The sequence below is a fragment of the Felis catus genome, chromosome X (assembly GCF_018350175.1).
Source record: "Felis catus isolate Fca126 chromosome X, F.catus_Fca126_mat1.0, whole genome shotgun sequence".
Taxonomy (NCBI): Eukaryota; Metazoa; Chordata; class Mammalia; order Carnivora; family Felidae; genus Felis; species Felis catus.
This window is the reverse complement of record NC_058386.1, coordinates 106578563-106605918: the sequence shown is the minus strand read 5'-3', so window position 1 is coordinate 106605918 and position 27356 is coordinate 106578563. Positions and strand designations below refer to the sequence as shown.

Sequence of the window (27356 nt, the reverse complement as noted above, 5' to 3'; positions counted from 1 at the left end):
CTCAGTGCCTGGTAGTATTGATGACGGTCAGGATGATGATGGCAGTGACCACTTTAATTTTATTATTAGTAAGCTGTCTTTGTGGGGTGACCAGGTGAGAGAGCAAATGACTCAGCAAATAGAGGCCCATTGTTGGGTGTAGGCTCTCAGTGAGGATGGCTCAGACTTGGGGTCTTTGGATGCAAGCATCAGTCGTGGTAACTGTCACAGCAAACTAGGCCTGGTGGTCATAGGTGGGGGCACTCTGCCTGGTGCCTTTGCCCAGCACTCGGCCCTGGAAACTTGGTTCTCTCCTTCCCCTCACTGTGCTCTGCTGAGCAAGGGTGCTGCTTCCAACTTTCCTGGACTACATTTGACAAGTCTCACAGCATGGGGCTCCCTTCCATCCTCTCCTAAAGGCTATCTGACCTTTAGCGCAGGAGGCGGTTGGCTGGGCGTGACATGCACGCAAATATGTGAATGTTCACACACGTACCCGCACGCATGCTCACATGCACATTCTCAAGCACATGTGCTCCCCGACCGAGCTTCTGCGAGCCTCATGTCCCTACCCCCCACCTCACCCCCTCCCCTTCCCCTCCCACCACAAAAGCCACAGGTAACAGCAGTCCCCAGCAACACAGAAGACACAATGCAAAACTCAGAGGCAGGCTTCGTTGCCATGCTGTTTTAAGCATCAAGCAGGATGTGAGCCCAGGTGGCTAACGGCAGGGCTGACCAAAGAAAACTCTGCCTCCCTCCCTTCTGCCCTGCCCCCAACAGCGGGCTCAGGGAACTTGGAGGTATGTTCAGGGATTTTCCACGGTGCCAGAGGGCAAAACAGCTGGACTGTCACTGCATTCTGGCCCCACCATGTCCCAGCCAAACACTGTGTGCCCTTGGAGAGGTCCCACCTGTCTGGAGCTCAGTTTTCCTATCTGTAAAATGGGGAAACCAGAGTTACACATGTTAAACCAGCCCACACAGGTTAAAGACCATCCAAGGATGCTGGGGGATTTAACAGCATTGTCACCGTGGCTGAATTTTGGAAAGTGAAAAGGGCTACCCATGTGCTGGGAAGTCTGGGATAGTGACTGAGCGCTGCTGCTCAGGTTGTTCCCAACTTTGAGTAAGGTCATATTCCAGAATGTTCCCCACATTCCCTCCTACCCGGTGGCCAAAGTCTTATGGCTTAACTCCCTATCCTGTCAAATGGCAGGGAACCCACCCAGAGTTTAGAAGTGATGGGCTCGCATATGGGGCAGGCTGGTGTACGTGCCCCTTTTCTGGCTAGCTTTCCTGGTTGCAGTGTGTAACCAGAACACTCAGCCACCTTCTCTTACTCTCTATCTACAGGCACAGCAGGGAACCTGGAGGCCCCCCTGGTTCCTTCAGCTTGTGCACTGCCACCAGGAGGGCACTGGTGGGCCAGGGACAGGTTGGAGTGGTCAGAGGCAGCTTCAAGGGTGTGGAAAGACCAGCAAGTCAGGAGTCAGTGAGGGTGGGAACAACTCTGGCTATATCCAAAGGGTGGCAATAGGGTAGGGCTCTCCCAGGGCCATGGACCCCCCGGGGTTAGGGTACTGCCTTATAGTGGTCTTTTGCTGGGGGGGAGGCAGTGATAAGAGGCTCTGCCAAGTTGTAGATAGGTTAGGCCTACTGGGCTTACAGGAGGAAAGGGACTAGCTAGCTCTCCTATCCCAGGGCTAGGGTTGGGAGCCCAGGGTGAGGTACACAAGCCCAGAGGGGGCCTGCCCAGGGCCAAGAAGCTCTGTGTCTGTGGAACTTCGTCCTGGAGAAGGAGGCTGAGGGCAGTGGTTTTCAGGCAAGGGGCTGGCAAGGGCTCTTGGGGCATGGGTGGTGCGGGGTGAGGGGAGCTGAGCTAGAGGGTTGGCCAGGGAGTCTGAGCCTCTAGACTCTGCAGCCAAGGATGGCCAGAGAGGAGACTGCCAACAGAGAGGCCAAGGGGGCAGTATGTGGGGCCTTTGCTGACAGGGGCTCCGTGTGCTGCTGCAGCCACTCGAACTCTTCCAGCAGCTGCCGTTGCTGGAGCTCCGGGCCCACCTTCTCTCGGATGGTCTGGTAATAGTGGTTCAGGTACTGGAGCTGCAAAGGGAAGGAGGGGTGAGGACCTCCCCAGGCCAGGCTGCCAAAAGGTGAGACCTTTTCACCAAAAGGTGAGACCTCGGTGCCATCCAGCCCCCTGCTGTGGTAGTGCAGCTGCCCACCTCAGCCCAGGTACCCTTATGTACCCTACAGGTCCCTAGCCATCCTCAGGCCACAGGCATTTTCTGGGCCTTTTTAGAGGCAGTTCACCACAGTTTAGTGTTTAGCTGTTTAGAGTCACAGTGACTTTCATGGGGTGGGTGGCAGATGGGAGTGGCTCAGGAATGAAAGTAGGGCAAGCATAATTATCTTCATTTTACAGAAGAAGGGACTGAGGCTTATGCTAGGACTTGAGGTGGCAGAGACTCCCCAGGAGTTCACTACTGGGGGTTGGGTAGGTTGGTCTGACCAAAGAGTTCTAAAAGCTTTGGGGTCTCTGGTGAGTAGGGGAGGGATGCCCCAGGATGTGCCTATAAATGCCAACAGTGTGGACCCTACCAGGTGAGGGGAAGTGGCAAAGGGTCTTGGGGTAGAGGGAGAAGAGGCAAGAGAGGCCCAGGGTTGGGAAGAAGTCAGTCAGTGGTTCATGGGCTGAAAGATCAAAGTGCTGAGGATCACTTACCTGCTCAGGAGACAGCAGGCTGACATCAATGAGGTTCCGATCATAGGGCACCAAGGATACCACTTCAAAGGTCAGGTAGGACCCGGGGTACTGGGATGCCACAGGGAAGGTGGGAAAGCAGGAGAATGAGTGAGGAGAAGGTGGTAGGCTGAAGGGAGGGAGGGAATACTCCACTCAAGCCATGGGCACAAGGAACTGACACTTGTCAAGCTTGAGATTCAAGATAGGCCTGAACATCCTACAGTCCCCTTGACCCTCCCCAAACCCCAGTCTATCACTTAACACCTCACCTTTGGTCTTTCCATCTGGATTCCTAAAATTTAGACTTAGGTCTGTATTTCTCAAAGTGTGTGCATCTATAGCACTGAGGGGGCTTGTTAAATATGTAGATTCCAGGGTCCACCCCCCCCCCAGACCACTGGAGTGAGAATCTCTAGTACACGGTTGGGAAACTACATTTAAATAATTTTAAGATAAGTTATTAAGTTTTATCTATCCATGTAATCTATATCTCTATATATTTCTATCTAGCTACATCTCTTTGTATCTATCAATGGACCTACCTATAGAGATGAATATAAAGAAGAATAAAGAGTCTATAATTCCCATTTCTCAGAGATCCTTTGCTTGCTTGTGCTTAGAAAGTTCAAACTACAAAAGGATACACAATAAAAATTGAAAGTCTCCTCCCTGCCTGGTTTCCTTCCTGAAAACATTTAAGACATATACAGTACGTAGGTTTGTATGTGTGTATGTGTGTATGTATGTATTTTAATCCACACAAAATGGATCCTACCTTTTTTTGGATCCACACAAAATGGATCCCACCTGCTTTTCTGCACCTGCTTGCTACCCTCTTAAAAGGGAACATAGGAGAGCACTGCATGTTAGCACAAAGATATCTACCTCAGTCTCTTTTGAGGGCTGCGTAAGGGTCCATAGTATGCAGATGATGATTTATGTAATCAGGGATGGATATTTAATCTGTTTCCACTTCTTTTTCACTATGACCATAGTACAAGTACTACAATCAGCATCAATGTATAAAACAGTTTGGTGACGTTTTGGGACTGTATCCAGAAGATACATATTTGGCAGAGGTATTGCTGAGACAAAAGGGATAGGCATTTCAAATAGATGTTTTGATAGATATTGTGAAGCTGTTCTCCAGAAAGATTGTATCAGTTTGTATTTCCTCCAGCAGTGTGAGAGGGCTGGTTTCCTCATACGTTCAACAGTACTGGGTATCACCAAAATCTCTCACTTTGGCCAATCACACAGGTGGAACATGATATTCTATTGTTTTGATTTGTATTTCTTTAAGAATAAAGTTGAGCATCTTTTCACATTTATGGAGCATTTGTGTTGATCTTAGTGAGTTGCCTCTTCATGTCCTTTGCTTTCCCCCCCCCCCGCCGTTTTCCCTATTTTTGTCTTACTGATTTGTAAAAAGCTCATGGTGAAAGAAGGAAACGCATCCTTTCTTTGCTATACGTGCTTTGTTTGTCATACATTTTTTGACTTTGTTTATGGTCTTGTTTCCGTACAGTTTTAAATTTAATTGATCAATTTCCTTCATGGCTTCCAGGTCTTGCATAGAAAGGCCCACTTCCACCCTGGGATTATAAATGAATTTATATAGATTTTCTTCCAGATTTTTTATGGTTTTACCTTTAAATCTTGAGATCAATTCAGAATTTTATTTGGGTGTAAGAGTAAGGTTCTTCACTTTAATAAACCCCCAAATGATTAGCCATTTGTCCCCCCGCCCATTTATAAAATGTCTCTGGTCTTCATTGTTTTGAAATGCCAGCTTTATTATAAATTAAATTCTCACTTTGTTTGTAGAAATTAGAGGATGTGTTTCTGGACTGACTATTCTGTTTCATTGCTACATCTGTCTCTCTCATCTTTAGTGCCATACTGTTTTAGTTACAGTAGCTTCAGAGTCTGTGCTAATATCTGAAAAGGCTAGTTTCCTTTATTGTTCTCCTTTCTCAGAATTTTCCTATCTACTTAGCTATTTTTGCATGTTTATTTTTACAAATTTTACTATCATTTCGTGAAGTCACAAAAGCATCCAGTTAGCATTGAAATTGTGGTTGTCTTGAATTTATAGATTAATTTAGGGAGAAATGACATCTCCATAATACTGAGGCTCCTTTCCAGAGTGCACCATTTACTTAAATCTTTTTTATGTCCCTCAGTAGAGATTTTCTCCATATAAGTCTTTTTAAGTTTATACATAAGAATTTTATCCTCTTTGGCTGCTGTTATAGGGAATCTTCATGTCGAATAAACTCCCCTGGCCATTATTATGTGCATTGAGGACCAATGATTTAGGGCAGGGACACAGATTCATTTGGTCTAGAGTGGGACCTGGGCACTGGCATTAAAAACAAAAAGCTCTTCTGATGATGCAGACATTCTATTGTGCAAACAGGTTTGAGAAACTCTGAGTTATGGAATTTTTCTAGAGCCCAGGAAAACTTCAAATGAATTCATGCCTCCTATTTAATGCCCTTCTCCTTTGACCTTCCTTATACCCCATGCAGCCCAAAGTCACTGCTGTGCCGTCCATAGCTCTAGGCCGCTTCAGCAGCACTTTACCTTGGTCTTTGCTTCTACCACAAGGGCCACATCTTCAAGACGGATCCCGAATTCTCCATCCTGATAGTAACCAGGTTCTAGGAGACACAGAGATGCTTGTGGTATTAAGCAGGAGAAGGACCCAAGCCTGTGTTTCCTGTCCAAATTGAGGAGTGGCTGGAGTGCCCAGCTGTCTGGCTGTCCCTTGGCTCAGGCAGACCCACCACTGGGTAGATGCTCACTGACCACGCAGAGGCAACCTGCCAGGCCTTGTAGCCAAGCAGAGAAGACTTAAGAGCTCACTTGGATCCTGGAGGCACCCCCATCTCCTTGTGTGCTACTGTCCTGTTTCCCCACCTTTGATTGGAGTCTCCAGTGTTTGGATGTACAGTCAGGAACTGACTCCCAAGGGCAAAATGAGTGTATGAGCTGAAGGGATTTAGGATTGGGGTATGACAATCCACTTGGCACTGGGAGTGGTGGATCCCAGTGGGTCTGTGCCTGGCATGTTCCCTGAAGGTTGGCACTCCCTCAACTGTAGTCCTGGGCTAGTCTTGGGCGGGGGAGGGGGTGGAAGAGCTTGAGAGCCATACCGATGGAGGTGAACATGCCCTTAGCCATGGGGATGTTGTTGTACTGGAATCCCACTGGCCCTGGAAAAGGAGATGTAGGCAGAGCATCAACCCTCTCATACTCTCCAGCTCAGAAACTAGCAGGCTCTGGGGACCAACTGGGGAAACTGGGCTTTCTCCAGCAGCACTTGTCCACCACATCTTTGTCTACCTGGGGCTGGCACAGAGACCACATTGGCTCTGTTTTTTATTACTTTGGTGTCTATGCCAGTCAGCCGCTAGGCCTTGACCTGCCACTCCTCTCTCTGAGGCCCTCCCAGATGCCAAGCAGGCAGCAGGAATGGCCAGGTGTCAGGATTTCTCACTTACCCTGTGGAGCATCACCTCCCACCAGCTGGTTAACCCTGGGTGGGTCACTGCATCTCTGTGGGTCTCGGTCATTTCCATACCTATGCAATGTTCTATCTCCTTCACAAGAAGTGGGGGGCGGGGAGCCCAGGGAAGTGCCAAAGAGACACTTACACTCATGCACACAAAGGAAGTTGCCAATGCCATGGCCTGTCCCGTGACCATAATTCAGCCCAACATCCCATAAGGCTCTGCGGGCAAACACCTCCATCATTCGCCCTGGAAGAGAGATAGCCCCCAGTCAGTCAGCTGGACCCAACTGTCTGCTTGGCCCCTTCCTGCTCTCTTGTCCCAGAGTCAACTACCAAGATGGTACCTGTGGAGAGTGGCTCCTGAGAGGCAAGTTAGCATGCATTGTTTACAGCACATCCTACATTGTACCTATGTTACCTAGACTGATGACTCTACTATAATTTCTCCCCATCCATCAAGACACCTACTTCCTCTAGGAGTCCTCCCATGACTGCTACAGCCCACAGTAGCCTATCCTACCCCACTGAGCTACAGTATTAGATTAGGAGTCAGGAGGCCTGGGTTCAAGGCTTGGCTCTCCCAGTAATCCTCTGTGTGACCTTGGGCAACCTGCTTTCACTCTCTGGGCTGGATTTTTTTCATCTATACAATGGATGGGATGGTGATATAATCTCTGCCACACTAGCCTTCTAGGGTGGCAGTCTGGGTCCAGAGAAATCAGGGCCTGAGGCTCTGGGTCCAGCCTGGTTTCCAAAACCCACCTGATGTATTAGCAGGAAAGACGAGTCTGGACAGATCGATATTTCCGATCAACACACGGGTGTATGCCTCCTGATGGGGAGAGGGAGAGGTAACGTGGTGAGTAAGGGGAGGATCCTGGGAGTTTCCGAGGGGGACCTGTTGAAAGCTGGAGCTTGGTCCATGTGGTTCTCTTTAACTGGTCCACAGGGACGCTTATAGATGGTGGTGGGCTGAGGCTTGACAGTACGGGGTTGGGAGGCAAACCCCTGGGCTAGAGTCCTGACGTAGCCACTCACAAACTCTGAGACCTTGGGCAAGCTACTTTAACCATCCTGTCCCTCAATTTCCTCATTTGTAATGGAATGATCACAGTACCAGCTCGTAAGGCTGTTAGGAAGAGTAGGTCCACTTATGCACATGAGGTGCTTCAAACAGTAAATGTTCAAATACAGATCAGCACCCTTATTACTATTATGATCATCCTTGAGTTTCCTTCAGGCCTCAGGTTTGGGTTGGGGCCTCACAATCTGGCAGGTCAGCCTTGCTCGGTTGGGCTGCTTACCTTGCAGATAAAGGGAGGGAGGTGGGCTGACAGCAACCTCTTCTCCTGTTCACTCCTTGTGGCAATGTGGTAAGTCCTCTCATCACACACATGCACACACACGGGCACGCAAGCACACAGGTTTGTCATCTTGTGCACGACAGCCTGGGGCATTGGACTCAACCCACTAAACTTGAGCTCTTTGAGGCCTGGCCAGCTCTTGTTTGTTCTTTATTTTCAGCACCACGTTCAAGCCATGGTCGACTTGCTGAAAGCATGAATGTGGCCCCCTGTTCCCTCGCCACCTAGAGCACCCTCCCCTCCATGTACATAGAGGACGTCCCAGCCTCTTCTCCATGTGGGCCAGCCCTCACTGCTTTCTGAAAACCTTCAGCTCCTTTCCACCTCTGCCTCTGAGACTTCTCATGCAATTTCTCTCTGCCTGGAATGTTTTTTTCCTCTTTTCTACGGAGCACGGGACTAGGCACACAGACAGCACTGAATAAATATTTGTTCACTGATTCACTGAAATGGGATGATAAGCTTCGGCTGAGGCCCTGTTGGTGGCCTGAAATATCTTTGGGGAAGTAGCCAGGAGCACTGGGTTTTCTGGTACTAACTTGCTGTGTGACCTTGGGCAAACTACTTAACCTCTCTGGGCCTCAGCTTTAGCCTCCGTAAAATGAAGGGTTCTTGCTGGAGTGATTGCTTGGGTGTCCGTTGGGTAAAGGTGGGTAGGGGTATTCTGGGTCCAATTCTTACCTTTTGGAAAGCAGAGGGGGTGCCCCAGTGGACCGTTCTGGTGATGTCTGTGGTTCCATCCCTGTGGAGAAGGACAGTCAGCATATACAGCTTGGCCATGTGCTTCCCGTGTGTTTCCCACTGGGGTTTGAGTGGTAAGAGTGGGGTGGTGGTGAGGTGGGTTAGGGGTAAAGGAAGAACATAGATGCCATTGTCAATTTCCCATCTTCAGCTTCTGTGCATAAAGGGACTCTGAAAGCTATGAAGTTCAAAGTCACTATGTTGTCTGACATTTCTGATCTCCCACATACATACTCCACCCCCATCCCACCTATTTTGGCTGTTTTACAAATCTGAGTTTCTTGGGTCAGCCTAGCTTTACAAGCAAATTTTCTACCAGGCTTTCGGGGAGGCAGGAGGAAGGGGACTGTCCCATTTTTACAGGTGGGGAAACTGAGGTTCAGAGAGATCATCATATTCTTACACATTCACATAGTTATTTACCATTTCTAGAACACTTTTGCAGCTCCCTGGGAAGGGTAGCAGAGGGGGCCTCATTATCCTCATTTCCCAGATGAGACAATTGAGGCCATGAGCCATCCCCCTTTCTGAGGCTCAGTGAAGCCAGGCCTAGAGCAAGCATTGACTCTCTACACAGATCTCTCCTTGTAAATATGGATCTCACACAAGGGTTTGCTCAGAGTCCCAGGAAACTGAAGCCAGAAGCCAAAAAGTCTGACTCCCAACCACAGCAGCAGCTGTTCCCCCAGATGGTCCCTGTGGTCACCACTAGGAAGGGGGAGGGGAGAGAATCCCAGGGCCCTGGGGATTCCTCCTTGGGAGCAGGTCACAGGGCGTGGCAGACTTCTTCAGAAGAGGAGAAGAGGAAGTGAGGTGACCAGTTCCCCAGCCTCACCCTCTCTGAGCATGCCCCAATCCAGCAACGCCCCTCAAATTCACTTCCTCTTTGCACATTGGCCATTTCAAGTACACAGTAGCACAATGCCAGACTGTGATGAGCACAATGTGATGAGCGAAGCCTGCTAGGCTGAGCTCTTGGGTTAGCTCCCAGAGCTGCACTAAGAGCAAGCGAAGAGCCTTTGTCACTGGCACATGCACCATTGCCACAGGATAGAGAATGGGAAACTGAAACTACTCCTCGCTCTTCCATCAGTTCGGCATACCCCTTCCTGCCCACCCCTGGCCCCCCGCCAACCCTGCCCAAGCTTTTCTACAATCCACTTGCTTCCTAGATAAGAAGGGAAAAATCTACTGACTCATCTCATCTCAACTCCTGTGTGAATGATTGGTCACAAATTAGGAAAAACTGGGGTTAGTTAGCCTATTCTGCATGGCTGACATGTCTGCGTGTTCAGATTGTGTACTGTACAAGGGTAACACATCTAAAGGGGTACCAGTCACTCCGTGGTTATATACTAATTTCAATGAGAGCACACAGGTGGACGCACAGATTGTGGAGTCTTGGAGGTGGCAGGGGTGGGGGGGGGAGAGTGCCCTCCTACATAACCCTACACATGGTCACTCACACATATCTATTCACAGACATACCCATGCTGATAGGTGTGCCCTGTTTCAACTGTGCTCTGGGCACCCTCTGAGGGTGCTTCTCTCCTCACCTGCTGCTTGTGGAGGCCTGATCTGGCTGCCACCCCCAACCTGACATGGTCACTGCATCTGTGCAGGGTGGGGAGAGGGGGCTGAGGGAGGATGCATGCTGCTGGTGTGTGCGTGAGTAGGTGAGAATGTGAGTACAGTGTTTGTGCAGCCAGGCAGGGCTGCTAAGCATGGCTGTTCAGACTGTGTAATAACATGCAGGCTTAAAAAACACTTCACTTGGGGCGCCTGGGTGGCTCAGTCGGTTGAGCATCCAACTTCGGCTCAGGTCACGATCTCACGGTTCATGAGTTTGAGCCCCGCGTCAGGCTCTGTGCTGACAGCTCAGAGCCTAGAGCCTGCTTTGGATTCTGTGTCTCCCTCTCTCTCTGTTCCTCCCCCGCTTGCACTCCATCTCTCTCTCTCAAAAATAAATAAAGATTAAAAAAATTTAAAAAAACCCACTTCACTTGAACAAGGAGAGATGTTTCTGATTCTCCCAGAGGTGCTGCACGGGCAGCCCCAATGACTTGGCTTCTGTGTTTCCCACCATGCAAGGATCCGCAAGTATGAACATGGGAACAATGCTCAGGGTCATTCAATCCAGGGCTCTCTTTTTTCATACAAAGGATCCACACCCAGGAAGGGAAAGCTTCGACCAGCTCTTAGGCAGCCCAGGATGTCTGTGTTGAGATATTCAGGCAGGGCAGGGTGGGGAGTACATACCAGTATTGCCCCCCAGAATCCAGCAGGTACATCTCATCTGAGGATAGCTTGCGGTGCAGCTCCTTGGTCGGGCTAAGAAGGGGAGAGCCACTGAGAAGGGAGTAGCCTAACCCTACACTGGGCAGGGTGGAGGTCCCGAGTGGAAGCAGAGGAACCCCCTCACCCCTTATTTCCCAAAGGGCCCTGGAAGAGTACTCAGGTGATGCTGCTAATGTACTCAGTACACACCTGCTTGTCCTATACCTCACCAAGCAAGGCCTTGGTCCCTGGGAAGAGAGAGAAGAAGGAACCCAGAATGCAGGAGCCTGGAGAGCCTCAGAGAGCAAACCAGTGCAGTCGTCTCCTTCTACATAAGGGAGAAACAGGCCCACAGAAGCCAAGAGGCTTGCAGGAGGCTATGCAGTAAAGCTGGGGAGGAGCTCGGCCTGGACCCAGATGCTCAGTCTAGTGCTCTCTTTCTTTCTGTGACCGCTGAGAAGCCAGGGAATATGAAGGGAGAGTCCTCAAGGGTGGGGCTAGAGAGCAAGAGTTGGTAGGGCCAAGGAATTCCTACCCTGCTACTCTCTAGAGGGGAGAAGGGGCTGGGCCAAGGCAGCTGTGGGCTTGGGAGACTTTGGGGGAGGGAATTCTGGGACAGGACAGGCTGGCCCATGGAGGACATCTGATCTCTTCCTGCTGTGCCCATGCCAGGCTGAGGCATTCTGGTGGGTTTGGGCCCCCAAATTCTATCAGGCTGGCCTGCAGGTGTTTGTTTTCTATGGAGCCAAACATCTGGTTAGCCCACCTCTGGGCCCTCCTTAGTTGGTTCAGGCTGGGTGAACAGGGCTTTCTCCCCATGTACTCGAGAGCTTTAAGAATTAGCTAATATAAACAACTCGCAGGAAGCCAAGGAAAAACATCCAGCAGCCCCGCCTCCCTTCCAGATCCCTCAGCCCTGTGTGTTCACAAAGTCTCAGCCTTTTGTGGGGAAAACTGCTCAGGCCTTTTAATTCCAAGAAGACTCCCAATCCCTGACTGAGCTCCACTGCCCATCATAGCCTCCACAGTGCTAAAGAGTCTCAAACCTTAAATGTGGGCCTGGGCCCCAGAGCATTCCTTCCTTCACACCCCCAGCCCCTGCATATACCCCAGGATCCCGTCCCTACAGGGGCCTAGAAAATTCCTTCTCCTGAAGTACCTGTAGTGGGCCAAGGCGGCATTCAGGCCACTAGCAGAGATGGTTTCGAAACTGGGTCCAGAGGAGAACTGTTCCTTTCTGAAAAGTACATGGCAGGAATGGTCAGTGGATGGGCTCAGGGTCTAGGCTGGACCCAGCATATCTAATCAGGGCAAATGAAGGTTATGGCTGCCTCTACCTCAGCCAGACTCCATTTGGCTCTCCCAGCCCCACCTCCTGGTGCCATCTTCCCAGGCTCCAGTCTGTCAGTTATAGAGCATTCAAGGTCAGAGAAGGAGGGGCTGTAGACACCAATTTGTCCCCCTCCTCCCCCATTTTACAGATGTGGAAACCAAGGCCCATTGTCCCAAAGTGAGTTTATGGTAAAGTGAGAGTGAAGAAACCTAGTGTCTTGTGTCTGAAAGCTTCCCCAGCCCCACAGCAGCATCCTGCACCTCAAACCTACAGTATGCTTATGGCCTGGGCCATGCGTGCCCTCAGGGAACTTCACTCCCTAACTTGATACTTTCAAACGGTCCAGGAGCCATACCTGTCCTGAGCCAGCCTCCCCCAGGGAAACAGGGTCTGTGCCTGAAGCAGACACCAGGGGGCACTGATGGGTTGTGGCCCTTCAAGGTGTCCCGCTTCCAGCGATTCCAGGCACTGTCATCCAACCCGCCCTGCCCAGCTCCCCGACCCCCTCCCACCCGCCGCCGCCAAAACCTGCTACTCCTTGTTCCAGAGAGGTCCCCCAAATACAAAGAGAGTCTTCCCACTGAAGTAAGGAGACCAGGTGCCCCTCCCTGCCCCCACCCCCACCCTTAAAAATGGTCAAAATGTCAGCTGTGGTTCTTCACCCTCGGAACTTGTTGAGCAGCTCTGCCCCCGAGAACTCATCCACCGTGCCTTTGGGCACGTTCTTCTCCAGCCACACCAAGTAGCGGATCACAGCCACGGCGTCCCGCACCTGCAGCGGGCAAGCAGAGGAGAGGGCTGTAGCAGGATCGCAGCCAGGGCTCTGGGATCAAGGGGATCAGGCGGCTGCTGGGGAGCTGAGCTTTGAAAACTCGAGGGTTTCACTGACTGATGATCTTAAGGGATCCTTAAAGTTTATATGTGATTACAGTGTGGTTATGTTTTAAAAAGAGTTCTATCTTTTAGCGACACTTCCTAAGTGTTTTCTTTTAGAGATACTAGGGTGTTAACAGGAGACACTGTATGATATCTGGGATTTGCTTTAAAACCAGCCAGCAGTGGAGGGTGGGGGCGTAGGCAATGAACCTGGAGTTGTAGACCAAATGCCAGGAGCTGAAGAGGGCTGGAGCAGAGAGGTGGTGCGTGGGGATCATTATGCTGTTTTCTCTACTTTTGTATACGTTTAAAATTATCTATAAGAAAGTTTTGTAAAATGCGGCATTTCTTCTAATTTGAACGGGAATATCCAAAAGAGCAAGCTATCGTCTTGCCAGGGTGAGGAAATCAGGCCAGCTAACACTTACTTAACACTTGGAATGTGCCAGGCAGTGATCAAAGCAATATATATATATATATATATATACACACACACATATATATATACACACATATATATAATTATTCAATATAATTATATTTGCATAATTATTAATTATGTTTATATATGTATATAATATGTATACAATTATGTATTTATATACTCCATATTATATTTATATACATTTATTTATATAAGTATATATTTATATTCATATGTATACACATAGTCTATGCATATAAATGTATATATGTACACACATGTATATAGGATTATAGATTATATTTTATATTACTTGTATATTATAATTAATGTTAATTATAAGTTACTTATATATTTTATACATATTATATATTGTATAGCATATATATTTATCTATTTAATCCTCACAACAACCCTATAGTGTCGACTACTATTATGGTACTCATTTTACAGATGAGGTAACTGAGGCCCAAAGAGCTGAAGCAACTTGCCCAAAGTCACCCAGCTAGGAGGTAGGTAGAGGAGTTGGGATTTGAATTCAGACACTCTAGCTCTAGGGCCCATGCCCTAAACCACTGTACCAGGTTGGGCATGAGGGATGAAGCCCAGGTGGGTGCCCAGGAGTTTGGTGTCTACTTCTCTATTTCCTTAAGCTTCTTCAGGCTCCTTTCTGATTCATCAAATCAGGAGTTTCCAAAAGGCTAGTCCTCCTGCGACTTACGTGGCTGGCCCTGAGGAGGGCCTGTTCCTTGCTATTTTTCACCGCCTTGGTCACCATCACTGGGGAGTAGGTGTCTTCTATGAGTTTCTCCTGTCATGGGCAGAGAGGAAGAGGTATGGGGCCATCTCCAGGGCACAGTGGGGTTTGAAAAGTACTGGCAGGAAAGCCCAGCTTTCCTGGGCTAATCAAGCAACATGGTCAATGGGCTAATCGGGCTAATCTAGCAACGTGAGTTTCCTGCATGTATTATGTCATAACAGCTACCATCTGTTGAGTGCCTGCTGTGTGCCAGGCACCGGGCTTTACATGGACCATCTCCTCTAAATCTCTTCAGATAAAGTCTTCTGAGGTCAGGACTCTTATTGCCATTTTACAGGTAAGGAAACAGAGGTTAGGACTGGCTAAGTCACTTGTCCAAGGTCATTGCACAGCCAGTTCAGGGCAGAACCAAGACCCAGTCTCAGGTTTGGTGGCTTCATAGCCTCTGGTCTACTAGGCTGTTCCCTCTCTAGTCTCCTTGACAATCTCTGAGCTCTCTGTGGACAGACATCTGCTCCCTCTTTTTCCATCTCTTCTTAGGGAGGCTTAGAAGGGGACTGACCAACTGCCTGAATGGCCAAGGGGCCGTGGCCCCACTTTAGGTTGAAACTTATCAGGGCTGGCGCAGGGGCAGGCACGATGCCTGGCCTACGCTGGGCCTGGCAAACCTGGCCTAGGCTGGGGCCTGGCAAACCTACCGTGGGTATCACTTCATAGAGCCCGTATGTAGTATAGCTGGTCCCGATCCAGATCTTCACGTTTCCTGAGGCGTAGGCCTGGACGTTGTGACGGACTTGGCTGTAATCTTCGACTTGCACACACATGGAGCCCGTGCAGCTGGAGTTGAGGTACTTCAGGGTCTCAGAGTTTAAGCAACTCCTGTTTACAAATAACCTAGGTGGGGACGGAAGATGAGGAGGGTCCTCAGGGTCTCTAAGGTTGATGCACTTCCTGGAGGTCAGAGGAACTCCAGCAAAGAACCAAGCAAACCATATTTGGAGTAGGTGGGAACAGAGGTCAAGGGGTCAGGAAAAGCCCACTGCAGGCTTCCTAGAGGATCCTGTGGGGGTAGGCAGCAGGTTCCTGGGAAGGCCGTGTACCAGGGCCGTGTAAGTGGTAGAGCAGCAAGGGGTGGGAGTTGGAGGAAGTCCTGGAGAGCAAGCCAAGGAAAAGCCATACCTGATAGAGGAGTCTGTGAGCAGTGTGTAGGAGTAGAAGAAGGGGTTATAAGGGATGTCACTGCCACGAAGGTTGAAGAGCCCTGGGGAAGAGAATTGATGGGGTCTCTTTGAGGCTGGTCTGCCCAAGGCAAGGACTTGCACACTTTTGCCCCACCATTTGCTTTGGGCCCCAAAGAGTCCCGGCAGTGTGCCTGAACATCTGCCTCTGAAAGTTTCTCAGTTTGGTGGGGAGGGGGGCTTTGAGGTGCTGATGAGAGCAATGGACCCCCCTTTCTCCCAGAAAAATGAAGATGCCCCACCAGCAACCAGCACAGTTCCAGTGGGTTCCCAGAATATCTGAAGCCCAGAGCCAGGGTCAGGTAAGAAGCCCTATGCCACACTGGGACAGAAGAGGGTTGCACCAGGTGCGAAAGCTGGGAGTCTGAATGCTCTTGGGTTGCTGGCCAGGCTGATGGCAGGTGTTAGCTGGGCCCCTTTCCCTTCATGGGACAGCCTTTGCCGTTGTGCTCAGCCCCTTCCTCTGATGGCCTGTGGGCTGCCTACAGCGTACTCTGGGCTTCCTGGTTTTCTTATTAAGCAGACATGATCTCCTGCCCCCTAGCCTTCTTAGTTCCCACAGACAATGGCCATGGAGCTCTCAGAACCCGTGGTGATAGGGTGACTGGGGGAGGAGTTCTGGGTTGCAGGTCCAAGAGGCTTGGGGTTTGGGGGGACCGAGGCGCCCACCCGTGTCCATGAGTCCACACTCACAGGCCGTCTCATCAAGCGCTGACAGAAGGACAGCAGTTGGTGCCTGGGGATGCTTTTGCATCTGGCTGCGGATGTCAGATACTTTCTTCTGCCAGGTGTTCCCTTGAAGCAAAGGAGCCAAAGAAAGCATAAGCAACATACTTTCCCTTTGGCACTCTGTTCCTGAGAGGGCTCCCTCAGGGCAATCGCTTTCTGTTTCTTTCTTTTTTAAAAATTTTTGTAATATTTATTTATTTTTGAGAGAGAGGGAGCACATGACAGCACAGTAGAGGGGTAGAAGGAGAGGGAGACAGAGGATCCAAAGCAGGCTCTGCACTGACAGCAGAGAGTTCAATGTGGGGTTCAAACTCACGAACCGTGAGGTCATGACCTGAGGTGAAGTCAGTTGTTTAAGCAACTAAGCCACCCAGGCACCCCTTCCCATTTCTTTAAAAGCAATAGAACACTGTCTTCAAACAAACTCTCACTTCTGTAATTATTAAGGACATGGACTCTCTGGGCTGACTGGGTTCAAGTTCTGGCCCTGCCATTACTAGTTGTGTGATCTTGGACAAATCACTTAACCCTTCTGTGTCTTATTTTGCATATTCGTAAAATGAGAATGGATTATCATAGCAGTATTGACATCAATAGGGTTATTTTGGGCATCAAATGAATTAATATTTGTAATGCACATAGAATGGTGTCTTGATGTATAGTAAGTCTGGTGTAACCTTCTGATCCATAAGTAAGCATGCAGAACAGAGATCAAGAGAGCAGCCTTGGCTGAAGGGCAAAGGGACAAGGCTGGGTCATGATAGAGCCTCTACTCTGAAGTAACCTGGTGCCTAATAAGACACGGGTCCTTGAACATTGTTTTAATTCTTATTTGACCCATTTACAGATAAGGATGTTGAGGCTTCAGGGAGGTAAAGTGACTTGTCTAAGATTTCATAGGTAGCAAGGGGTGGAGGGGTGGAGCAGAGATTTCAACCCAGGTCTTTTTGACTACATGGCCCACCCTCCTAATCTATATGGACACTGGACTATCTTGCTAACACTGTCAGTCCCCAGACTTGTCCTTAAACTCTGTGCCACAGAGCTGTCCTTTCTAGGATGCTTGTGTCCTGGTTCTAGAACTTTAGTGCTCATCTTTTATCCCTAGTCTCTGTAATGCACATGAAGGGTCTGTTCTGAGGCACAGCTCATATTTTGCTGACAGAAGGTCATAAACATTAAGGGTCCTAGCTGGGCTCAGAGATTAACATAAGCAACTTAATGCCATTTAAAAAAACTTTATGCAAACAGGCAAAACTATCCAACAAGAACCAAAGCTTTGGGTATGATACTCTTTAATGATTGTTTTATTTTATTGTGGTAAAATACACATACCACAAAATGTATCATTTTAACCATTTTAAAGTGCACAATTCAGTGGCTTTAAGAACATTCATAAGATTATGCAACCACCACTGTCTAATTCCAGAACTAATTCCAGAACATTTTTATCATTCTGAAAGAAACCCCTGTAGTCATTAGGCAGTCATTCCCTATTCTCTTCTCCTGTCAGCTCCTGGGAAACATTAATCAGCTTTCTGCCTCTATGGATTTGGCTATATTGGATATTTCATACAAATGGAACCATACAATATGGGGCCTACTCTGGCTCCTTTCCCTTAAAATTATCTTGTCCAGGTTCATGAATGTGATACATTTTTGTGACAACAAATGCAGGCAAATTTAAATTGTCTGATGCATACAGGTATCTTGGAATAATTAACTTTTCCCGTTCTTTTCCTTGCCCTTTGCCCCCTTTAAAGCTTATCAGTTGCTGGAGAGAAAGTCTCTCTTGTCTCTGTAAGCTTAGTGACTCAAGAACTCTGTTCTTGGGCTGCCAGGCCCAGTTCTGGCTCTGGATGGCTTTTCCTTGAAGACGAGCAGCCTACGAAGCTTAGCATCCTGTCACTTGTGGGAAGTGACTTTAAAACCCATGTGAACTCTCCCTCAGTCCCTTGGAAGGGTTCCCCCTTTTATCTCCTCCCCTTCCCGACATAACTGCTCTCTTCTTTATCTGAATGGAATACGTATTATTTATGATGGTACAGTCCTGGATAGCAAGTTTCTTTAAAATTTTTGTGAGATGCAGAATGATTCTGCAAATTATACCAGAACAGATAAAGAAAATTGGGCAGTTTTAGCTTGTTTCATCATCCTTGCTATTTTGAAATTTCCCTCCTGCTCTTTTGACTCCTTTTCAAGCAAGAAATGTGCACGGACCTGTGTGTGGAAAGGGGCCTCTCAAATTGCCCAATATTGCTAGGAATCCAAGTCCATTGGCTTGTTCAGAATTCCTGGGGAGGTAGGGGGTGGTGGTGTCCAAGACAGTGATTCATAATCAATGGCCTGATCGTGGTCAGGATTTCAGTTGCTACTTAACAGAATCTAGAGCATGCTGTTCTTTTATGATGTATTTAGATGGTATCAATGAGGTCAAGATGAAAACTATTGATGTTAGAATTTGGGGGGTCAGTCAACTTTCTTTTGTGGTCTGGCCAAAACTTGAACCTTAAGTTGTACCATGGATTGACCCTGAACTTAGTTACATACTTCCTTTGTCAGCCTGGCCCACCTGACCCCAGACATCTTATTACAGGAGGGCCAGAAGTCAAGGTTTGAATGAATCAATATAAACCAGTCTCCACTACTGCACAAGCAACTCATATCATGTTTTTTCCTCTCTTGAAAGGGGTGGGGTTCTTTTTTTCCCCATCTTGCTCTGATTCCCTTGTTTCCTCACTTCCTGTTCTGTCTTCAAATCCCCTTCCTGCTCCCTCTGTCTTCAAGTCCTAACACTATTTATTCTAAATATGGTCTGAGGACCTCTTGATTCAGATTCTTTGAGATGACATCTGTTTTTTAAATAATCATCCCAGGCAATTCAGGTGCACACAAAGGTTCAAGAACCATTGCTCTGGTAATTCCTAGGACAAAATTTTCACCCAAAGGAGCAGCAGTGGGGACCTGTGTTGCTTCAAGTTGGGAAGGAGAAGGGGCTTAGAGAATCACCTGTGAATGCCTCCTGCAGGACATAAATGGGCTGGCTCAGAACCAGAGGCTTCTCTGACCCCCATGCCTGGTCCACAAGGTTGGGTGTGATGGACACCAGTTTTATGTTAGAGTTCATGAGGGCCATGTTGTAACTCTCCCAGGAACCTGCAGAGACAGGAAGCAGTCACTTGTCCCCTGCCTGTTCACACCTCAGGGAAAACTGTGACTCAGGCAAAGTTAGTCCTTATCTGCTCTGCCTCCCACTCCACTGCTGAAGCCCAGCTGCTCAGAGTAGGTCCAAGCAGTCTGGTTCTGTTGGAGCATGTCCTCTCAGCCTCCTTGTTCTGCTTTCAAAGCCTAATTGCCCTGGGCCCACCCCAACCCTGCCCACAGCCAACTGGCTAGGTTTATCTTTTTAAGCACCAATGGCTATGGGGCCCTCTTCTCAGTACTTTCCATTGTAACTGAGCTTCATTGCCACAGTCCAAAGAATGGTGATGCTCACACCATTGGAAAGGCTGGCAAAGAAGCCAGTTCTGAAGGGGGAACCTTTTGGTACATATTTGTGAAGACCCCACCCTTGGCCAGCTGGCTGGGGTCCCAGAGCTCAGGGACCTATGATCCTGGGGGGAGGAGAATATGCTTCTTTGTGCAGAAGCTCACTGAACTTCTTTGACCCTTCCAAGCTGCCTTTCAGAAGAGTGCTCCCAAGTGATTCTAGTGCCATAATTGGTACAGCTTCAGAGCACAGAGGATGGTTCTGGGTTCAAGAACATCCTGGCCTATTTGTCTGCTAGATATATATTATGTCTGTTAGACTTAATGATTCCCTGGATCTTCTAGGTTGGGGCTCTGTACTCATGACTTAAAAAAAAATCTGCATTCATTCTTTTAAATATATTTACATTACACAGTCCATGAGTAAATCTTTGTTGCAAAATATTCTGCAACTATAACTTGAGACACTCTGTCTTTAGAGTCATCCTATTCCTCCTTCTACGAAGGTATGCTTCTTTACATCCCAGAGGGGCTGAGTCACCCTTGTTGCTGTGGACAAATGCAGGAATGAGGGAAAAACATACCAATGGAGAAGAGAAAGGGGTCGAAACCCACACGCTTTCCAGCAGGAACCTCAGTGAGGAGCCAGACGACTATGGAAGCTGTATCAACTAAGAGGAAGACAGGAAAGAATGGAAAGTCACCTCCAGGGACAGTCTCCGGCTCTCCAGTCAGGCTTCTGTCTGTGACAATCCTGCCAGGTATGTCCTCCTTGATGTCAGCTTCAAAGGTGAGGGATGGCTTGAGATTTCCCAAGTTTCCCATAGAGGCCTTTCATGCATCCTCTTACCTGTACTTTCTTGAACCTAGTATAGATTTCAGAGCTTGGGGGACAAATCCATGCGACCTTTTTACCTTCTTTATGTAGTTCCCAGTTGCAGTCCATCTGCCGCTCAGCCTGGGTCCAGTAGCGACTGTCGGTCCAGAGACCTGCTTTCCCCATGGTCACCACTGCAGTTCCTGAGACAGAACAGAGAAATTTGGAGTTGAGGGTGAAGGTGAGGATGGTGGCCTTAGTTAGTGCATGGGCAATATGGTACTGGCTCCGAGAATGTCACAAGGGGTCTCCGGAAAGAACTTCCCCCCTCCATTACAAGAAGTGAGGCAGGAGACATTAAGGAGAGCGTCGGGGGAAGCCAGCTTGGGTCAGGCATCTCTGCTCTGTGTTGAGATCCTCACCTAAGGAGGGACAAGTGGGGTCTGCTTCTGGCCTTCCAAAAGAGTCAATGCTGCATGTAGGTACTCTCAGGAAAGATGGTGTGGTAGTATCAAGACTCAGTGGCTGATAGGGACACTAAGCCAGGGGCTTAGCTGAGGACAGGCAGAGAAGCCAAACCCAGTATCTTTGGCAAAGATGAGTAAGGCAAGGAAGCTTGAAGCTTAGGGGAGGAATGTTTAAGGATCAGCAAGGGAAGCGTGGATTTCACTCAGGGGGCCAGGATCAGAGTGGGGGGCCCCTTCAGAAACTGGGATCCCATAAAGTGCTTTTTTGTTTGCGACTCATTTGGCCATGTGAGGTGATGTTTGAGAAGAACCCACTAAGTAAAACTGTCCCCAGGTGAGCCATGTATGAAGGGAATCAGCGGGCCCCTAGTGGCTAGATGTGGAAGTGGCAGCTGTTCCAGAAATGGAGCCCAGGGTGTGCTAAGCTACGTCTGGCAGCAAGCACTGGAAGAAAGCCTCCTGCCTTCTGCCTCATGAGAAGTGTGACTGGTGGTTTATGAGATGTATACCCTGGCGACCCTTTTCTGAGAGGTAGAGGGGAGACAGGACCACTGAACATTAGGTCTTGGGGTCCTGGCTTCTGAGAACTGGCCATATTAGAGCATCTGTGACTACCTCTGGGTCTACTAACAGAAGCAATAAGGGCAGGGTAATGGCTGTCACCTGCAGACCCTGTGAAGCCTGTCATCCACGCACGCCTCTTGTCACGTGTGCCGATGTACTCACTCTAGGAAATCAACAACACCGTTGTTAGCCTTCTTCATGGAGTCAGACCCCATGGAACGCCCCCAACCACATCCCAGTTCTTTCTGTCTGGTCAGATTCAACAAGTCCTACAAGCCCAGGCACACTGGGCACCTCTTCCAGGAAGTCCTCTGTCACTCCCCCAGATCTCAGGATCTTCCCTTCCTTTGGACAACTGTGTCTCTTGGAGTCTCAACCCCATAGTCCAGAACTGGCCTGTTCTTGTCTCCCCAGTCAGAATGAAAATTCTGTGCTGTCTGGGATCATGTCTTTTGGTTCTTCTGGTTTCTCCCCTCTAGCTGTCGCCACACCCTCCCCCGTCTAGTATGGTACACTGAGTACACCATAAATAACTTCTGCAGAGGGCTTTACACATAATTGTCTTTTGGTCATCATAATCCTTTGAGACAGATCTCATTATTTCCATTTTGCAGAAGAGGAAACTGAGGCTCAGAGAAGTTGAGATACTTACCCAAGATGGGAAAACCAGTTCAAGCAATCTTATTAACACTGAAAATGCCTTCTCTTCCAAACGGGCTAGTGCTCAAAAAGTGGATGGGATGGAGGCAGAGCCGGTGGTGGGGAAAGGGTGGGATGGGTTGGCAGGGGTGCTGCTTTGGGAAAAGCAGTTCTTGTTCAGACCATCTTCTTTCCTGTCTGCTCCCCTCCCCCAGCCTACACTCCAAATTCATGTAGTCCGGGACTGTGGATCATTCCAATGCTCCATCCATCAGGTTATGGAAAAGGCTGGGCTGGAAGGGAACTTAGAATTCTTCTGGTCCGATTCTTAGCCCACGCTCTAACCTCCTAGGGCTGGAGTGCCCTAGACATTCATTCTGGATCTGCCATCTAGGGACTGATCAAAATTGATTCTGAACTTGTTTATAGTCTCATTGCCTGGAGGCAAGGAGATTTGGTGATGGCTTCTCTCCTATGTAAAGGAATAGACTCTCTCAGCTGCCCTAAAACTCACATGTCCAAGCCTTGTACTTCCTTCCCTTTGCCTTTTGAATCCTTTCTCTGCCTTCATCTTCTGAGCCTTAGCAGCCTCTCATTTGTACCCTGTTCTCATTGGTGGTTGACCCAGGATAGCAGAGGGCACGGGTGGGGGATGAGCTGTCCCTTACCATGTGGGCATCCGTTTCAGGGATGATGTAGGCAAAAAGATTCTGGATGTGCATCTGCTGGCGGAGGGCTGTGAGCTGTGCTGTGGTATTGACCACAGTAACTGGAAGGTACTAACATGTGACAGGAAGACACCAAGACACACATAGAGACACACATTGCTTAGAGAAAATGATGCTTGAGCCCCAGCATACAGAGGAGTCACCAGCCCCCCCACCCCCGCCTTAGGCAGGTACTGGGTGTGGCCAGGCTGGACCAGCCTGCAGAGGAAAGGGGTGGCAGCTGATGTTACGGGTGAGTCTAGAATAAGGTGCCTGGGCTGAGAGGAGATGTAGGTGTTAAAGAACTTGGAGAGAAACTCCTTGTGACAATAATGGGACCCGAGTCACAGATGGGGGCATGGGTGCAGGGATCTGAGCCCTGGCACTGGGCCAGGCTAGAAGGACAGTCTTTCTTTGGATACCTTGGCAGCAGAATTGCAAATCTAGCAAATAAAAATACAGGATGCCCATCCAGTCACATGTGAAATTCAGATAAGCAACATATAATGTTTTAGTATAAGTATGTCCCACACACTATTTGGGGCATATTTATACTAAGACATTATTCATTATTTGAAATTCAGATGTAACTGGGCATCCTGTATTTCACCAGGCAACCCTACCTTGGGGACTTTTTCAAGTTTCCACCTACTGGTCCCAAATGGCAGAGGAGAGTGAATGAGTACCCCCAGAAGTTTGGGATATTGTCCAGAAAGATCCCCTCTAAGCCATTTCTTTAAAGGCTGTTTTATCTTTAAAATAAAGAGTGTGGTAGGGGCGCCTGGGTGGCTCAGTCCACTAAACGGCTGACTCTTGATTTCGGCCCAGGTTTGTGAGATCCAGCCCTGCATCGGGCTCTGTACTGACAGTGCAGAGCCTGCTTGGGATTCTCTCTCTCTCCCTCTCTCTTTGTCCCTCCCCTGCATGCGTGTGTGCTTGCTCTCTCTCACTCTCGAAATAAATAAACTTAAAAAATAAAATAAAAAGTGTGGGTTTTTTGTTTTGTTTGCCTTCTACTTAATGATATATCCATGTCTGTTTTAATATAAAAGTAACATGGTTTGCCCACCCACCTGACTTCCCCAGTGGTCTCATAAACTTGACATTGCAAGCAGATGTACCCCATTGGCCCTGAGGCTTAGTGAACTGCTGGCAGGCCACCAGCTTTTGCCTGTGCCTCCCCCTGCCTGAAGAAGCTCTTTTGCCCTACTCTTGTGGAAAGAATCTTCTGGTCTCCAGCTAGGAAGCTGAGACCTTTCAGCTCCAATATGCTATGCCTTCTCCTGTAGTCACACCCTAGGCCGCCCTCTCACCCTTCCCTTGTCCTTTCTAGCTCTGTCTTCCTCCCTCCTCCTTTCTGTGCCTCCCTTTGCACTGTAACTTTAGAATTTTTGTTTTCTTTCCTCCCATCCTCCTCTTTGCCTCTGCCCAGCGTCAGCCAAGGCTAGCTAAAGCCCCTCACCCTCCTTCCTGCCCCTCCTCCTTCCCTCTAGCGGGGCTGCCCAAACCCAGACGGAAGTAGATAAACTGCTGTGGGAATGGATGGGAGGGAAGGATGGGGTGTGCCTGTCAGACACCCGAGAATGTGCTGCCCGACCTGAGGGATGTTAATCAGAAACTGTGGCCCCAGAGTCCGGAAATCAGGAGAAAGGTGGGTAGAGGCAAAGGCTAGCAACTGAGCCAATGGGGGATGGGGAGAAGATGGGAGCTGTGGGGCGGGGCTGAGGCGGGGCCTTACCGGAGGGCTGATTAAACAGTTTCTCACGTCCTCTGCCGTCAGGTCCACTGATTTTGGGTGGCCCCAGGCACCCAAAGCTAGAAACCAGGAGAAAAATCCAGGGTCACTTGGAGACCAGTTAGCTCCTAGAGAGCACAGGGACATGTTTCCCCAATCCTGCTCCCTGTCCCCACTGGGCCTCCATCCTTTGAAAAAGCAATGCTGTCCAACTCTACCTTAGGATAAAAATAATCACATTTCATAGGAAATTAGGCTGAATTGAATGCACCCTGGGTCATAATCAAAGAAACCTGTTTCATTGACAAGTGATTGCCACTTTTGCTTGGGGTTTAGTGCTCATTAAATCATCTTTTCCCTTCTAATCTAATTGGGACTTTTCAGGGTTTACCAAACTGGAAAAGTTGTATGTAAATTAAAATTTTATAATCAAATTTTCTTTGAAATTCTCTAGAGGATCTCATTAAATAATCAACCCACCTTCATTTTACCCTTCTATACATTTAGTTTTATATATATTGGGTTTCCTTAGCATTCTTTTTTTAATGTTTATTTTGAGAGAGAGAGAGAGAGAGAGAGAGCACCTGTGCATTTGTGCACATGAGCAGGGGGAGGGGCAGAGAGAGAGAGAGAGAGGGAGAGAGAGAATCCCAAGCAGGGTCTGTGCTCAGCCCAGAGCCTAACTCGGGGCTCAATTGCACTACTTCGAGATCATGACCTGAGCCAATATCAAGAGTCAGATGTTTCACTGACTGAGCTACCCAGGTGCCCCTATATTGAGTTTACTTAAATTCAAAGCCCATTTGTACCATTTCTTACGACCCAAATATCTGGCTCTCATTTCAGACTCATTTTTTTGAGAGAGAATGAGAGAGAGAGAGATGGGAAGGGGGTAGAGGGAGAGGGAGAGAAAGAATCTTTTTTTTTTTCAGTGAGAGAGAGAGAGTGCTTGAGTGGGGGAGAAGGGCAGAGGGAGAGAGAGAGAATCCCAAGCTCAGTAATTTATAGTATCTCATTATATACTTGCAATAAGCTTGTGAGGTGGATATTACTGTCTATTTTCTATAGATGATGAAGCTCAGGCCCAAATAGGTTTGGTAACTTGCCCAAGTTTTGCCACAGTGAGTCAGTGGTAGAGCAGGGATTTGAACTGGGGTCATCTGAGTACAAAAAGTAAACCATAGGAAGGGTGGTGCCACAGAAAGGACAGAGTATATGGAGACTTAGTTTCCAATTTGGGTCCCAAATTTGGTGTGACCCAAGGAGTCACCCAGTATTGACTGAGCAAACATTTCCTAAGTACCCACCCAATGCCAGACACTGGGCTAAGTCCCACAGGCTCTGGGTCATCTAGCCCTGAGAGTCCAATGGTCTCTGATAGTCCTTCCCTCCAGCCCCCACTTTTAGGATGGATCTCTTCAGAGGGTAATGAGGGCCTGGGTGTGGGGAGACACTATACTTTTACCTTCTGAGCGGCTTGAGTTACAGATAGGAGTGTGGCTGGCATCTAACACTATAAATGTCCTGCATGGCTGTGTTGGTCTCATAAACTCAAGGGGAAGTTGCAACCCATACTGTTGATCTAAGAAAATGAACCCCCATTTCTGTAGGAAATATTTGGCAAAATGGTGATGCTAGGATGCTAACATAAGAAGCAAGACTCAGCCAGACTATGTCTGTCTCAACACCCAGATTGTTGTTCTCTAAGGCCAAGGCTGTGGCTCCCAAGGTCAGGCTTGTGTTCCCTGACACAGGGCCTAACATTGGGGAGGTACTCAGGAAGTTGGTGCCGACTGAATGAGCGGAGTCCTGCTGATAGAGAGCAAAGGCAACGAGGCCTCCCTAAGGCTGGGGGTGGAATGGGTGTGGAGGGCATTGAGCTGGGCATCTAGTTGTAACCAAAGAGGACAAACAGGGCACCATGGGAGTGACAAAGACCAAACTTTAGTTATGATCTTCAGAGCCTCTTCTTCACTAGAATTTGACTTTGGCTTTCCATGTCCATCTGGTCCTTGGTGGGCCTGTGTCACCCAGTCCTCAATAAGAATCTTGCTAAGTCAATTTAGAGATTGAATATCTGATCACCTTTACTATCTGATCAAATTCCTCAGCCTTCACCCTTGATATCTGTTCACCCTGGCCTGCGTTCAGGGTGAATCCTATGAAGCTGGCTTAGCAAGAACTCCCCTACCCTTGATGTCTCCTCTTAGTAATTTTCCATCCACTTCCCCCTCACTCTGTTCATTGGCTGTTAAGTCCTCAGCCATCTTTGCTGTATTCAGAGTTGAGCCTGATCTTTCTCCCCTATTGCAATAATTTTGAATGAAGTCTTCCATACTCTTTTAACAAGTGCCAGAATCATCTTTTCTTTAACAGGTGGAAATGGAAAGGTGCCAATCCAGACTTGACCTGACTCTCTAGGGCCCTGAGGACTGGCTCTGGGGTTCCTCTTTCTCATGACAGCGAGGAGGACCAAGAGAGAAAGAGATAACCTCGCCCCAGCCCTCACTCCAACCCTTTCTGAACCCAGAGGGGAGAGACCAGAGCTGCTCTCCAGCTGGACCTGCCCTCCCAGCATGGGAGGGAAGGACCAGGATGCACATACCACAGAGGAGGACAAGCCAGGGGCAGCATCCCCAGTGAGCTTGGGCCATGGGGTCTCCAGATGCCGGTGCTGGGTGGATGGAGGGATGGGGGGGGTGGAAAAGGCAGGGATGTTTCCCTGGCCTCTTCCTCCAGGCCTTCCGAGGACAGGAGCAGTCAGGGGGTGGGGGCTGGCGATGGGGAGGAGGCGTCCAGCTGGTGGATGGTGAGTCCCCCTCTGGTCTTTTGTATCTGAGGGCTCCGGACTCGGACTGGACTCCGGAGACCGGAGTCGGGAATCCGGGTGGGTGGGGAAGCTTCAGCTCTCCAAGCCCGCCCCGTGCAGAGTCCAAAGATCTCTGGGC

The 27356-nt window shown here is 48.8% G+C and overlaps 1 protein-coding gene across 1 annotated transcript; it reads right to left on the bottom strand.

Annotated features, from left to right (window-relative positions):
- Positions 1-652: 652 nt before the first annotated feature.
- Positions 653-27319, bottom strand: XPNPEP2 (X-prolyl aminopeptidase 2). The gene is made up of 21 exons (XM_004000917.4): positions 27014-27319; positions 24412-24488; positions 22635-22745; positions 21427-21490; positions 20395-20499; positions 20064-20150; positions 19000-19146; positions 15955-16056; positions 15203-15284; positions 14722-14917; positions 13985-14074; positions 12626-12735; positions 11790-11867; positions 10613-10684; positions 8294-8354; positions 7011-7080; positions 6391-6495; positions 5890-5949; positions 5318-5394; positions 2708-2797; positions 653-2085 (listed from the first exon to the last, which is right to left on the bottom strand). Exons 1-21 carry the CDS (start codon positions 27060-27062, stop codon positions 1891-1893), a joined length of 2028 nt encoding a protein of 675 aa, XP_004000966.1. The 5' UTR covers positions 27063-27319; the 3' UTR covers positions 653-1890.
- Positions 27320-27356: the final 37 nt, after the last annotated feature.